This window comes from Elgaria multicarinata, chromosome 22 (genome assembly GCF_023053635.1).
Source record: "Elgaria multicarinata webbii isolate HBS135686 ecotype San Diego chromosome 22, rElgMul1.1.pri, whole genome shotgun sequence".
In the NCBI taxonomy this organism is placed as follows: domain Eukaryota; kingdom Metazoa; phylum Chordata; class Lepidosauria; order Squamata; family Anguidae; genus Elgaria; species Elgaria multicarinata.
The window spans coordinates 3,091,278-3,107,125 of NC_086192.1; the positions used below are offsets into that span (position 1 = coordinate 3,091,278).

General features: G+C 44.6%; 2 protein-coding genes across 3 annotated transcripts in view; one reads left to right on the plus strand and one right to left on the minus strand.

Moving 5' to 3' along the window:
- Nucleotides 1-123: 123 nt before the first annotated feature.
- ASPA (aspartoacylase) lies at nt 124-13,784 on the minus strand. 2 transcript variants are annotated; one of them, XM_063146592.1, is made up of 8 exons: nt 13,673-13,784; nt 11,932-12,044; nt 10,152-10,420; nt 8,283-8,478; nt 5,740-5,833; nt 2,709-2,816; nt 1,727-1,836; nt 124-1,047 (listed from the first exon to the last, which is right to left on the minus strand). In XM_063146592.1, exons 3-8 carry the CDS (start codon nt 10,388-10,390, stop codon nt 856-858), a joined length of 939 nt encoding a protein of 312 aa, XP_063002662.1. In that variant the 5' UTR covers nt 10,391-10,420; nt 11,932-12,044; nt 13,673-13,784; the 3' UTR covers nt 124-855. The 2 variants fall into 2 exon arrangements, with proteins under 2 accessions (XP_063002662.1, XP_063002663.1); XM_063146593.1 differs by lacking the exon at nt 11,932-12,044.
- The window catches only part of SPATA22 (spermatogenesis associated 22), a 15,848-nt gene continuing 13,485 nt past the window's right edge, over nt 13,486-15,848 (plus strand). The window contains exon 1 of the mRNA XM_063146591.1: nt 13,486-13,556. The gene's annotated coding sequence lies outside the window, so the exon portion shown is untranslated. The remainder of the gene's footprint in view (nt 13,557-15,848) is intronic.

Genomic DNA, 15,848 nt, shown 5'->3' on the forward strand with positions numbered 1-15,848 from the left:
TCAGCACTTTAGAGCCCAATACTGGCCATTTGGGAGAAGTCTTCCAAAAAAAAAAAAAAAAGACAGAGAAGAAATACTGCACTGCCATATTTATTCTGAATTTTACAATTTTGTCCAGTGTTTTTAAGAAATATTTATTGCAAATAAGAGAAATAAAATCGATAGTTTTATAAAACTGTGCATCTCACTGGTGTTTAATTCTATTGCTTTGCTCCAGGAATTAAAACATAGCACCAATAAATAGCAATAGTTTGTAATAAATGAACTTTTTAAAAAAAACCATTAACAGTACTGTAGAGGTTGGCATTAGCATGTGGAAAATTCCTTCTAATTTAGTGTTGGGGTAACCAAGTGCTGTGAACAAGTACCTGGCAGGCAGAAATTCAAGAGATGAAGCTTCCCCTATCATTGTAGCTTGTCTAGAAGATGAGATGACCTCCTTGGTATAAAATACAGTTGAGAGAAAAAATCTTTACAGGTTTAAATTGTTCAATGCCTCATTCTCACTCCACAATATCTCTCTGTTTAGCTTGGTTCTGAACACATTAAATACAAAACATATTTCCCTATTATTAAAAATGCCATTAATAAAAGGTTTTTTAGTATTTGTAAACAGAACTGTAATACATTCATGCTAATAACACTTGTGATTATTATTATTATTATTTTTGGCTAGTGCATATTGCGTACAAAGTGCTCTGGTTATCCCTTCATTTTAAATATTCCTTAGAATTAGAAATCAAGGTCCCATTCTGAGTTACACGTATTCTGGCCATCTTGGGTTAGAAAGGTGAAACACGTCTGTAGTAGATTTAGCCCTAAGATTTCAAAATGAATCAAGAAATGATTCCAGTTCTACAAGGCTTTGATCCCTTTTGCGCTCAATTTTTCTTTTACAGTTTTGACAAAAGCTTGTTGCTTTTCGTAATAAGCCGCCTCATTCACAAAGGTTGGGTACACTGTGGCATCTCCTTCGTACGGGATGGTCACTCCGTCGAAAGTTAAAAACATAGGATCGCCGGGGTTGAGAGGGTGCCAGTCTTGATCCTAGCGGGACAGGAAAAACATCACACACACACACACACACACACACACAGTTCAGAAGGTACCTTAAACCATGGCTTTTACCACAGTGGTTAAGCCAGAAAGCCGGGCCATGTTCAGAAGACATCTTAAACCATGGTTTTAACCATGGTGAATACAGCTTTTTGCTTTATTCACCTTAGTTAAAGCCATGGTTTAAGGTGGCTTCTGAACAAAGCCCAGCTTTCTGGCTTAACCACGCCAGGCCATGTTCAGAAGACATCTTAAATTGCGGCTTTAACCATGGAGAATAAGGTTTTCTGCTCTATTCACCATGGTTAAAGCTGTGGTTTAAGGTATCTTCTGAACACAGCCCAGCTTTCTAGCTTAACCACCATGGTTAAAGCCATGGTTTATGGTGTCTTCTGAATGAGGCCAATGGGTTGGATCAGGACTCACACTGCAATCCTAAACGCACTTACCTGGGAATGAGCCCCATTGAACTCAGTGGGGTTTACTTCTGAGTAAACATGTGTAGCATGGGTGGGTGCGAAGGGGTTAGGTGCTCACAGGGGTACCCAACTCTCTGTCAGATGGATTTAGATTAGGTTGCAGGCCAGAGTATAAGATCACATTTAGTCATGCTTGGGGTAGACCTATCAAAATAAATGGGGCTTACATTAGAGAAAGGGCATATGCTTACCTGCAGGTTAGGGTGAACAACAGCAACAATCTCGTTATTTTTGTTTCTGGGATAATCGACTTTCTCCGTAATTTTGTAAACCTCGATGGTGCATGGAGCGAATGCTTTTCCTAGGGGCAGGCGACAAAATATTGTTCCCAACTGTCATGTCAAACAGCTCGTAGCATTTTTTATTTTTAAAACAAACATGTGTAAGATTTTTTGACAATGTTTGACGCCATTAATATTTGTACATAGTTAATACTGTGATTAGATCTAGTAACAAGGAAATGTTCTCTATAGATCGCCCTCTTTCAGAAGATTGGGTTACTGAATGAGATGACCCAGTTATGCAGCGATGCATGAAACTCAGACCTAAATTTGATCGGAACGGCAAAAATCAAGAGCCTTAATCACGCTACACAATGCATAACATATATTCTGCGGATGATGCCATTTATAAAAAGTCTTCCCTTTTTGTCAGCATCTTAAGAAGTTTAGGAATTATATTTATCAGATGGCATTGAATTATATATCTTCAGAGATTGTGATAGAAGCTATTATCAGGCAGCTAAATACCAACAGCAACAATTTAAGAGAGAGAGAGAGAGAGAGAGTGTGTCAAAAGCTCTGGTTGTGAAGCAATTTTTCAAATGAAATAGTAGTTTGTATTTTATAGTCTTCTACAATTGATGGCGTATGGGTCCATCATAAAAAGCTGCTGGTTAAATTTATTTGGCCCCAAGTAGGCAGAAGAAGAAGCGTGGAGTTTAGACTTCAGTAATACGGGATAGTATTAAGGAGGTTCCTATGGGATGTTGAATATGATCTAGAAAAGAAAAATGGAAAAACGGTGGTGATGGGATTGGGTATCCCGCAGGAGGCACAACTTGAACCCTGAACAGGAGCACTGTGGTATTTTTTGCAGGCCCAACGGGCGATTAATATACTCCACCAGCAAATCCGTCAAAGACTTGAGGCTTGCTTAATATTAATGCCGTACCTGCATTGAAAATTTGCACGAAGTCAAGGGCGTGTCGGGTGACCCTCCTCATTTTGTCCAAAATGTCAGCTCGGAGAACGCCTTGGGGCTGTGGCCCAACTTCAACGCCTGCGTCGGGAAATGAAGGAAATGATCAGTTTCCCCTTCCTCTTTAAGGGTTGTTCGAGAATGTTGGCTCCCATTTTGCGGCAATTTTGTCTTTTCCTCCTTTTATGGGTCTTTTTCAAGTGTGAAAAAAATAAGTGATGGGAAAACACAGGGAAGGTGCAGACAGAGGGAAGATGACAATTTCCGGATCCTCCAAAACGTTCTGTGTTTGAGACAGGGTGACTGCTGCATGAAACCCTTGTCTGGAAGTACCCCAAGACAGCAGTCAGAATGGCTGAAGTTTCGAAAGACATTTGCCATGTCACGTAGGGATTAGAGGCTTGAATTTGAAGAAACGCAAGTCAAATACTCCCCTGGGCACGTGGAACTGCTTGTGGAGTTCAGGGATTCAGGTCTTTAATAGCTTACCTCCATGTACAGAGTAACTCTAACATCTGAAACATCTGATTAAGAGGTTTTTATTAAAAACAGTAATAAGGCTCACAATTTGATCATGGGATCTTTGTCAGCTAAAAAGTACTCCCTTCCCGGGGGTGCATTTCTTCCCATGGGATAAAAGAGGAGTGGATTTGCTGTATTTCCCCCTGTGGGTGGGGAGAAATACAAATGGGGAGCAATTTTGATCAGCTAAACACCCCGCGAGGAAAGCTGAATGTTCCCCCCTGGCTCTTTCTTCTGCTTCACTCAAAAATCAGAATCTTCACAGTTGGCGGGGTGTGTGTGTGTGTGTGTCCTCAAAACCAGGAGACTCTTCAGGCCCGTTTGGATGACACGCTAAGCCATGGTTAGGCTGCGAACCCTTTTACAGCAAACGGTTAGTGAGCGTGTTTAAATCGTGGTTAGGTAGCCACCACGGTTAGGAAGGGTTCACGCAACATGCTAAGCCATAATGTTTTGCTCGAAATGCTGAACTGCCATGAGTTAGCATGTCGTCTGAACTGGGTCTTCCCGTGTCTCTCAACGGGTTAGAGGGGACCTGGTAAAGCCCTCTATAACAACTCCCTGGTTAATGCAGGACATCCAAAGGGAAAGTATCTCCCCTCCTGTAACTGAAGCGGATCGATCTAGTCTTGCTCTCTGGGGCAGCAGAAAGCGTATCTTCCCCCTCTTTTCTGTGATGGCCCTTTAAGTATTTGAAGAGGGCTCTCACATCGCTACTTCCTTCTTTTCTCCAAGTTGAACGTACCCACTTCTGTCCTACCTAGGGACATTCGAACACATCTTGGGTCTCTGCTTGATGCTTGCCTCGCCTCATTGTCCCTCCCAAATGTGTGTCTCTTCCCTCCGCCCCGAACAGGAGATGAAAAATGCACCCTTGTCCACTTTCCTTGCATATCCTAACACATGAAAATGCAGTTTTGGGGGGCGGGGAAAGCACATTTTCGGAAATGTGCACTTTTGAATGTGAATGCAAACTCAGTAAATGGCAGATGTCCCAGAATTACGCGTTCAGGTTTGCAAATGGGACATGTCTGTATGATTTCCAAGGAAAGGAAAGGAACCTCTCGTGCAAGCACTGAGTCATTACTGACTCTTGGAGGGACACCAGCTTTCGCTGACGTTTTCTTGACAGGCCTTATAGCGGGGTGGTTTGCCGTTGCCTTCCCCGGCCATTATTACCTTTCCCCCAGCTAACTGGGTACTCATTTTACCGACCTCGGGAGGATAGAAGGCTGAGTCGACCCGAGCCGGCTGCCTGAAACCAGCTTCTGCTGGGACCGAACTCAGGCCGTGGGGAGAGTTTCAGCTGCAGAAACTGTTGCTTTACCGCTCTGCGCCACAAACAGGAACAAAATTCCCATACATCCCTAGTCATATGTCCTTCATAGGGCTTGGTTTCTATACCCCTGAGGATCTCCGTTGACCTCCTTTGAGCAAGTTGTGATTTATCCTTATTTGTTTATTTATTTATTTACAATATTTATATACTGTTCCGCTTCCAAAAAGTTTCAGTGCGGTGAACAACAGATAAAAATAAAAACACCATATTAAAAAAAATGCTATTCTTTAAAAGAACAGAGTTCTGATTAAACCCGAATTCTGGTACAGCCAGTCGCTCAAGGAAAACTTCCTTGAAACAACAACTTTTCAGAAGGTGTTCTTCTAAAAGTGTGGCAACCAGGATGATCAGGGGTCTGAAAACAAAGCCCTATGAAAAGAGACTGAAAGAACTGGGCATGTTTAGCCTGGAGAAGAGAAGATTGAGGGGAGACATGATAGCACTCTTCAAATACTTGAAAGGCTGTCACACAGAGGAGGGCCAGGATCTCTTCTTGATCCTCCCACAGTGCAGGACACGGAAGTTAAAGGAAGCCAGATTCCAGCTGGACATCAGGAAAAACTTCCTGACTGTTAGAGCAGTACAACAATGGGATCAGTTACCTAGGGAGGTTGTGGGCTCTCCCACACTAGAGGCATTCAAGAGGCAGCTAGACAACATCTGTCAGGGATGCTTTAGGGTGTATTCCTGCATTGAGCAGAGGGTTGGACTTTATGGCTTTGTAGGCCCCTTCCAACTTTGTTATTCTATGATTCTATGGGGCCAACCTACCAAAAAAGATTTGGTTGAGAAAAGCAGATGGACATAGAATCATAGAATAGCAGAGTTGGAAGGGGCCTACAAGGCCATCGAGTCCAACGCCCTGCTCAATGCAGGAATCCACCCTAAAGCATCCCTGACAGATGGTTGTCCAGCTGCCTCTTGAATGCCTCTAGTGTGGGAGGGCCCACAACCTCCCTATGTAACTGATTCCATTGTCGTACTGCTCTAACAGTCAGGAAGTGACTGTTAGAGTGCCTGAATATAGTTCATTTGCACAACTCAAACTCATATTAGGGGCAAGCAAAATCCGGAGACATCATCATCATCATCATCATCATCATCATCTGAGGACTAGACAATGCTAATAACATTCATATTTACCAACAGGATGTTTTGCTATACTCCGGGTTGTTGCGTATTTCAGGTTGGGATGCTCAATAAGGAAGATATGACAGACCTCTGGAGCCAACGCCTCCTGTGGAATACATTTGTTTAACGTTCTTGTTATGCAAACATTAATGCTGAGCCCCCGAAAGACTACTGATGGGGATGTTATTTATACATTGCCTTCAATCAGTGGCTCCTATGTAGCGGTCCCCAAAGAAGGAAGGGCATCTTTCAAAGAATCATAGAATAGCAGAGTTGGAAGGGGCCTACAAGGCCATCGAGTCCAACCCCCTGCTCTTTAGAAAAGACTACAAAGCTGGGATTGTTGGGGGCCTTCCCCTGAGATTCTACAAAGCCTGCCACTGCCCTTTGCTGCACACTAATATAAGTGAACGCAATTCTAGCGTTGGCTCATCAACAAGAGAAAATTAATGCTGCCGTGTTCATGCTCACGCGTCAAGCTGCCTTTAGAGTGGTTTCCCGCTTCCTTTTCTTCCCTTCCTGGCTGTGGTTTAGGGTTTGTTTGTTTTTTAATGCGATGTTTTATCTTGATGAAAAACTCACACAACAAATTCTATAGCTCTATACCCATCTTAACCTATTTTAGACTACAGAATGAATGAACTTGGGGTGAGTATAAATAGTTAAACAGGAAAGCAAATGTACTGAAAGTGGGTGGTCAGCATTCAGCTTTTTATCAGATCCGTTTAAACTAGATCCATAGAAGCGTTGTGTTTTTATTCATTGCTTTTCTCTATGTCCTACTTTTCCCCCCATGGTTGCACATCTGCTTTATCGATGTCTAATTAAACATTGCATGAACTGGAGGCGATGGTTACGAAACGGCTGCATCCTTCTCCTGCTTGGGATGAGGCCAGGCTTTCAGTACCTCTCTGACGTTTTGTAATCCTGGGTTACAACACGCTCTAAGGAAGTAGCAATGAATAAAAGGCACAGGGCTGGCGTTAATCGCTTTTTGCCTCAAGGAGCAGGGCTGGCGTTAATCGCTTTTTGGTTCGCCCACTACCTTGTATAGCCAATGTTTATTTCAAAAGTAAACTTTTGCGCTTGTGCACGGCGGCACATGGGGGGAACCGAGGAAGGGTCAGGAGCGGATCAGAGCTCATAGCAAAAGCTTCGATTTGCTTTTGGGTCTGACGCAGGCGGACAGGGAGGGCCGAACCTGGGCTTAAGTGGACTTCCAGACGGAAGGCTCTTCGCATGAGCAATCAAAAGCCGCTGGGGCAGCTGTTCCGTCTTTCCCCCCTTAACAGGTTTTCTCCGGCAAGGAAAAAGGTGGAAGGTAAGTGTGAAGAAAGACAGAAGGGGTTACAAATGGCAGGCTCGAAGTCTGCACCCCCCTGTAAAACTGACTGAATGTGGCAAGGCGACCGCATGATAAAAGCTCCTTTGTGTTGTGTGGCGAAGGGAGTGGCATATTTATTTATTTATTAGATTTATATCCCACCTTTTTTCCCTCTGAGGAACCCAAGGCGGCTTATATGCGCACACTCATGTACACATATCAGATGCTGCCCCGGGGTGTTAAAAAGCAAACCCACCTTTTTCCAGTCAGGCCAGTTTTTAAAACATCTTTATTCAAACTATACGGATGTCCCTGCGTTTCCAGTTCATGGATTTTAAAAGGCAACAATTAGCAGCCAGCAACTGAAAACAATGAGTCAGTGGTACAGCAAAATGAAACCATGTTTCAAATTATTTTCAGGTCAGTTGGCAGCCTTGGAATGGTAAAGAAGAGCTATGCTGGACAAGCATCTGTCGGGGATGCTTTAGGGTGGATTCCTGCATTGAGCAGGGGGTTGGACTCGATGGCCTTGTAGGCCCCTTCCAACTCTGCTTTCTATGATTCTATGAAAAAGAAGAATCGGCTGACCAAGCAATGCTGAGGATTACTGAGGTCCCAGTGCTGCATGCAGGCTCACGTTATCATAGTGAAGGAGTCCAGAGCCTTAGGTCTTTGTGCCAAATCTGGCACTCAGGTGTCCTCCAGATGGCCCCACCCCCTTTAACTAGCCCCACCCCCTTTCTCCACCAATTATTTGGGGGTTTCTCAGCTTTTTTGTGTGGATATCCCGTCACTAAACGGCTCAACTGCCTCCTTGCCGGCTTAATTCCTGACAATAAAAACTGTAGGCTAAAATAAGCTGTTATTTTTTTGCAATTTGGCTCCATCACATTTTGCCTTCAACTTCGCTCGCACGTGGAATGCGTCCCTCCGCCCACACCAGGGCCCTTCTCTGAAACTGAATTCAGCCCTCAGGGTGAAAGAGGTTCAGTGCCCCTGTTATAGGGCAGGGAGGGATATGATTGTTTTGCACTGTATCTGGGAGCTCATTGATGGTTCTCTGGGGCCGGATCTACACTATTGCTTTAAAGCGCTTTATAACAGTTTTATCGCGCTTTAAAGCAGTTAAAGCGCTTTGTAACTGTTATAAAGCGCTTTAAAGCAGTAGTGTAGATCCGGCCTAAGTTTCCCTGTTGAGTACCAGAAATTACCGGTGATTAGAACATTTTACCTTAATATAGCGGCTCATCTGAAGGGTGAAATCATCCCTGGAATTTTCAAGGATGAGGGTGGCACCCATGTTAGCAGTGGTGTTGTGCAGGTCAAAGATCAGGTCATACGCTTCGTGGCTCCCTTTCGGGCCAAATAGGTGATTGATTTCTTGAGCCCTTCTCACTTCATAGGGAGTATTGTCTGCAATGGGCTTGCTGTTGGAAAAAAAAGCACAAGCACACACCCAAAAAACCCACTCAGCCATTTCTGTTAGGGTGCCCATATGAAAAGGAGGACAGGGCTCCTGTATCTTTTAACAGTTGTATTGAAACGGGAATTTCAGTAGGTGTCATTTATATATATACAGAACCTGGTGAAATTCCCTCTTCATCAAAACAGTTAAAGCTTGCAGGAGCTACACTAGAGTGACCAGAGAAGAGGACCGGGCTCCTGCAGCTTTAACTGTTGTGATGAGGAGGGAATTTCACAGGTGCTGCATGGATACAAATGACACCTGCTGAAATTCCCTTTTCTATGCAACTGTTAAAGATAGAGGAGCCCTGTCCTCCTTTCCATATGGTCACCCTAGAGGTAGCACATAGCCAACAGGGCTCGTAGCCACTGATCGCCTTCTCCTCCTCCAGGAATTTATCCAACTCCCTTTTAAAGCCATCCAAATGGATGGCCACCACCACATCTCGTGGTAGTGAATTCCATACTTCAGCTCTGCGCTGTGTGAAGAGGACCTTCCTTTTATTTGTCCTGAATCTTCCACCCATCAGCTTCATGGGATATGACCCTGTTGGGTACTAGTATTATGGGAGAGGGAGAAAAATGTCTCCCTATGCACATTCTCCACACTGTTCCTCTCTCTTGCTTGACAGGGAGCAAAGAGGTTGCGGCATCTCCTGCTCCTCCTTCTCAGCACCTCCGCTGCCTGGTCCCGTGCAAGAGGCAGGTGGACAAGCAGGTTGCAATTCGGAAGAGGAAGAGGAAAACCAGGATGCTCTTGCTAGTGGGTCCCTGTTGGGGCGTGAGCCCTCAGCAGCTCCCCTACCATACCTACCCTTGACGCCGGCCCTGATTCATCTTTCGCACTAGAATCAGCCTGTAAGTAATTGCTGAGTATACTATCTGTATATCAAAGCATCTTGCTCCTGTGCCAAAGTCCATATTTACAGTTGGCTAGCAGGAAGTTCTAGTTCTTTTTCTTTCAATTAATGAATAAGCCTTTTAAAAGATGGATAAGTATGCTAATGTTTCCCCTCTCTCAAGCGAGTCGTTACAAGCGGTACAACGGAATCCATTCATTAACTGGTGACGTCTTCTGCCCCATTACACCATACATTGTTTTTAAAACAAACTTTAATGCAACCAACACGTGGAGTATATTAGGTTTCGAAATCCTCCTTCGTATTTAAATAGATCTGTATTTTTACTTTTGGCAATGGACTGCCGCTGCCTGTGACATTAAAAGTCCCACAAAACTAAATGGCTCAGGAAGTTCATTTCGGGACACAGGAGGAGAAATGACACTGAGAGCTTTCATTTGACATATGTACAATGTACCCAGCATGGATTCACACTCAACTTTTATGCTGTCCGTTAGTTTTGTGTAGAATTTATCTGTGAGTTACAGTAGTGTGTGTGTGTAGCCACCTGCTGCTCCAATATTTCTTTAGGTCAACGTTTACGGGATTTCAGAACGAAAATGCACCAGGAAGAAGGCTGTTTTCAGGTGGGGCTTTTGTGATGTATATCAGATGATGACCTCTTCCACTCACAAACCCACTCACTCCGTGTCTTCCTACCGCTTCTTTCGTACACTCACACAAGTGAGAAACACACACACACACACACACACACACACACACACAGTTTGGCTTACCCCAAGCTTTTGGGATCAAAAACCCGGTTCAGGTCGCAGTCCATATATCTGCAACATTGCTCCACAGCTCTTGGATTCGTGATAAAAGGCTTGGGGTCCAGCCCCGGCCTCTGAATCTCAGTCCCGTCCTTCTGCCAGTGCTTGACCAGAAATACCCCCGAGAGTTCATTGCCGTGAGTTCCTCCAAAGATAGCAACCTTCCGTACCGGAGCTTCTTGTACAACCTGGCCGGACGCCATCCCATGAAGTGGCGATAAACCCTTGCTGCCCTGGACCGAAAGAGGAAGGACAGAGATTGGAGAAGAAATAAAAGTTTCAGATTTGCTGTTCAGTTCCCTTGGCCAATCTGAACTGGAAGATAACTGGAAAACAAACATTTCCCCAGCATGTCTTAAGTGCTTTGCAGCTACTTGGGTGTTACTCATTCAACTCTCCGCCCTTCTCAAGACCAGCCCCTTCTTTTGACTATATTTGGGTAATAATATCTAGAAGTAAGCTTGAAGACATGTTCAGCTCGCACAGCCTGGCTCAAAGTCTACCGGAGGTTTCCTCGCCTAGAATGAGCAGGGGAAAGACTTTTTAAACGGTATGTCTGCTAATAGCAAGCACCAAGTTTGTGATGTAATTTAAAGACACTTCCTTCCAGGGAACAGAGAGAGGGGAGTTTAGAGATCATTCCTGGGGGAAGGGAGCAATGCTGGGTGATGCTTCAACATACATTTTTCTTAGGTATATCTGTTTAGCAATCCATAATTATATTAACTTTGTGTGCAAGGTCTCCGATGGGGCTAGGAAAGGGTGGTTGTGCTTTCCTTGCACAAGCCAAATTCTTTGTTTGGGCCAGTACTTCCTGTGCGAAAGAATTTGGCCAGCTCTAGGGTGAATAGCCACTCCACTCAACACTGGGCAGGTCATAGAATCATAGAATAGTAGAGCTGGAAGGGGCCTCTAAGGCCACTGAGTCCAACCCCCTGCTCAATGCAGGAATCCACCTTAAAGCATGCCTGACAGATGGCTGTCCAACTGCATCTCGGGTGGGAGAGCCCACGACCTCCCTAGATCATTGGTTCTATTGTCGTACTGCTCTAACCGTCAGGACATTTTTCCTGCTGTCCAGCTGGAATCTGCCTTCTGTCACTTGAGCCCGTTATTCCGTGTCCTGCACTCTGGGAGGATCGAGAAGAGATCCTGGCCCCCCTCTGTGTGACAACCTTTCAAGGATTTGAAGAGTGCTTTCATGTCTCGCTTCTGCCTTCTCTTCTCCAGGCTAAACATGGTGCTGTTATCTCTGAACAGAAGGGATTCCTCCAGGAGGAGGAGCTTGGAAGCCAAACTCCACCACTGGGGGAACCTAAGGAAGCTCTGTACCCAGATGTGGAAACTCCATGGGCCAGAGGTTTCGCATCTCCGCATTAGCAGATGATAAGAGCGTTTATTTTTAGGACATCAGTTAATTACCAAGCCAAAATAGAACTGCCTAGAGGGTGCATTAGGGTGAGAAATTAATTGGGTTTGCATTTTAATGCACATGTACCAAATCCACACTCCCTGCCTCAATAAAGTGTGGACACCATTACATGGTGTTATTTGCACAGTCCCGATTTTTGCGCTGCAGTGTGCAAACCACAAAAAGCGCATAGGGAGGTGCATGTTTGGGGACTGCATGCAGAAAAGTGCATAAATTGGGGAAAAGACTGCACAAGAACACATTGTATTAGGGGAAATTGCTTGCGGGGGGTGGAATGCATAGATTAGGAAAGGCGTGCACAAAAGTACGTACCGATTTTTACGAGGAAAAGATTTGCACGCCGACGCGGAAGTGGGACAGAACGAACTTAAATGTTGGAGAAATGAGAAACTGAACAGAAATGAACTCGGCAAGTTTGTCCAGCCCTAGAACATGGACACATAAAGAGGTGGGGGAAGGGTGTTATTTTTTCAAATGAACAAACAAGCGTCAAGGGCGAAGCTACACGTCATGTGACGGCCACCCATGAGGGATGCTTTGAACTGGATTCCTGCACTGAGCAGGGGGATGGACTAGGAGGCCTAAACAGCCCCTGATGATGCTGGGATTCTACAAATGTTTTCCCAGGGTGTGTTTTTAATCAAAAGCAGCTGAGGCAGGCTCCGTCTCAACTGGATATCTGTGCGGCGGGGAAGAGGAGAGCGCTTACCTCTTTATCAAAACTGCCTCCACCTATATGCTTTTGCCCAAATGAACCGGGAGGGTGAGCGAGAATGTAGGAGCGTGAAAGGCAACTAGAGTGGGCCTGTTTGAGAACTAAAACAGCCCAGAGGGAACGAGAGAACCGCCGCTTCACCACCCCGAATCAGGGCCAGTATGGTTGGACATCTGCAAAGCTGACTACAAATCTTGAGAGGCCCCGGACTTTTCCTCCTCCTTGGAGTTACTGACTACTCACCTGTGTTCCCCAAGCACATGAGCAATAGCAAGAGGACCAGGTGACCTGCCTTCCCTCTGAACGCTGTGGATTGGACCCAGAGGTGCAGGGAAAATGCATTAGCAACACCAATGAGGAGGACGTTGGGCTACTCAGGGAGAAGGAGGCCTCATGACATCTTCCACAATGGGACCCCCAAAACCTGAAGACATCACTGCCCCTGTGCAAAACTTCAATTTACTTTGCAGTTTCCCAAACAAAACTGTGTGGACAACATAATGCATCTTCTGCCCCCGATGTAAGCTTGGTTATCGTGTAAAGCCCCCCTTACTGGTGAGGCCCTGTCCTCGGTTGCTTTCTCTAGCGCCAAGCACAACATGTGAGCGTTTTGGCAAAAAGCTGGGTGGGGAACATCTTATACAGCTGGGAGCCGGGCAGAGCTCCTCTCTTTGTCCTTGCCACGTCCCACGGAAAAGCAAAACAATTGCTGTATTTCCAGCGCTTAGCCAAGGATGTACAAAGGTTCGCTCAGGATTTATGAAGCGGCGATTAAAAACAACAGCAACACTCACCTAAGCAAGACTAACTCGGATAGTAGATATAAAACTTGAGAGCTTGGCTAAGGATTTTAAGACGTCCTGCTTTTGCTCGCACTATAAACTCTGCATCGCCGGGCGGGAACGTGGATTTAGTAAACCTGTCTGTGTATTAACCCGGATAGGCGCAGTTTATTTTAATGGTATTGCCGTCGCTTCCCACCTCCCCAACGTTTGCAGGAAAATAACTCTGGTAGATAATTTATTAAGCAAGATAGAGGAGTTATATTTTATAACCAAAGTACTGTTTGTGCTGTCTCTTGACCTCATTTCTCAAGGCTATTAATTAACAAGCCGCTGGCATGGTTGGATCACAACTGTTGTGAAGAGCCGAAATAACTGGGCGGGCGCTTTTGGAAAGTAAACAGCATATTATACTAGTCGACAGTGTCTGTACAGTGCCTGTAAGTATGCTGTTTATCCTCTGCATTGGCAGTAGACCAACAAAGAGGGGGAGAAATGTCCAAAATTCCTTTCCAAAACCCGGACAAATTGTGGCCAATTCTTTCGATGGACTTACCTCGTTCAACAGGCGGGAGGTTTGGGTCCAGAAAAAAGAACAGCCCTCGCAGAACAAGCCCACTGTTTTTCCAAACACGGTTGAGGACTAAAGCTGTAAAAGCTCTGTCTTTCCCCCCACTGTTAAGAGTAGGTTGACTTTGTCCAAAGAAAGTTTTAACTCCCACTTTCCCAAGAGGGTCTGTAGGCAAAAAAAGAGAGACAAAAATAAGAGATCTCCTTAAAGAACCTGGAAACCAAAGAATTAATGAAGCAAACCACCTAATTTTAAACACTTTCTCCAAGACAAAAATGTTCCATTTTTATTTTAACTTCCAAATTCCAGTTGCCACAACCAATTAAAATTGTACAGGGTTGTCCACTGTCCCGAGTGTGAGATAAGTCTGGTCTATTTATGGTCCATGTCAGTTTCACGTGTGTTCAAGTCTCATTCAGTTTCCCTATTAATCTATGATTTTAACACATTTTCACAAAAAATATCTTCAATATCTTTGTTCTTCTTTGGAAGGTTTAACAAATATGTTTTAAACTGAAATCAATGGGGGCAACTTCCAAGTAAGACATTTAGGATCAAGGAGATGTTAGGTTATTTACCATTTTTTCTTTCTTTCAAAGCAGAAAACCAACAGGTGCAGCTATTATTCCCAGCACAGAAATAAAGTGGATCACCTCTTGAATTTCTGCATGTAACGCCACTGTAAATGCCCTCATGCTTGCTTTATTTATTTATTTATTTATTTATTACATTTCTATACCTCCCAATAGCCGGAGCTCTCTGGGCGGTTCACAAAAATTAAAACCATTCAAAGTATAAAACCATAATATAAAATACAATATAAAAGCTCAACCAGATCAAAACAGCAGCAATGCAAAATTACAAATTTAAAACACCATGTTAAAATGTATTTATAGATTGTTAAAATGCTGGGAGAATAAAAACGTCTTCACCTGGCGTCTAAAAGCATATAATGTAGGTGCCAAGCGAACCTTCTTTGGGAGCTCATTCCACAGCCGGGGTGCCACAGCAGAGAAGGCCCTCCTCCTGGTAGCCACCTGCCTCACTTCCTTTGGCAGGGGCTCACGGAGAAGGACCCCTGAAGATGACCTTAGAGTCCGGGCAGGTACATATGGGAGGAGGCGTTCCTTCAGATAACCTGGCCCCAAACCATTTAGGACTTTAAATGTTAATACCAGCACTTTGAATCGGGCCCGGACCTGGACTGGCAGCCAATGAAGCTGGAAAAGGACTGGCGTGATGTGGTCTCGTCGACCAGTCCCTGTTAGTAACCGTGCTGCCCTGTTTTATACCAGTTGAAGTTTCCGGACTGTTTTCAAAGGCAGCCCCACTTATAACGCATTGCAGTAATGCAAACGAGAGGTTATCAGAGCATGGATCACTGTAGCTAGGCTATCTCTGTCCAGATAAGGGCGCAGCTGGTATATCAGCCTGAGCTGATAAAAGGTGCTCTTTGCCACTGAGTTCACCTGTGCCTCAGGTGACAGTTCTGGATCCAAGAGCACCCCCAAACTACGGACCCGATCCTTTAGGGAGAGTGCAACCCCGTCCAGGACAGGGCAAATATCACCTCGCCGGACAGATGAACCACCCGCTAACAGTACCTCCGTCTTGTCTGGATTGAGTCTCAGTTTATTAGCCCTCATCCAGTCCATTACCGTGCCCAGGCACTGGTTCAGAACAGCCACTGCCTCACCTGGGTTTGATGAAAAGGAAATGCTTTAGGGTGCAATCTTATGCATGTTTAGACATGACTGGCTGGTGCAAGCTGGTAGTTGTAGGACTTTTTCTTGTCTAAATATGCATAGGATTGTAGGACTTTTTCCTGTCTAAAAATGCATAGGGTTGTAGGACTTTCTCTGTCTAAACTTGCATAAGTAAACCGCCCAGAGAGCTTCGGCTGTTGGGCGGTATAGAAATACAATAAATAAATAAATAAATAAGATTGTAGGACCTTTTTCTGTCTAAACATACATAGAATTGTGGGACTTTTTTCAGTCTAAACATGCACAGGATTGTAGGACATTTCTGTCAAAACATGTATAGGATGGTAGGACCTTTTTCTGTCTAAACATGCACATTTTTTTTAAAGGGGCCTGGATATGAAATATGGCATATTATGTTTTGTGGAGCATTTCCCACATTTACCTGTTGGAATTAC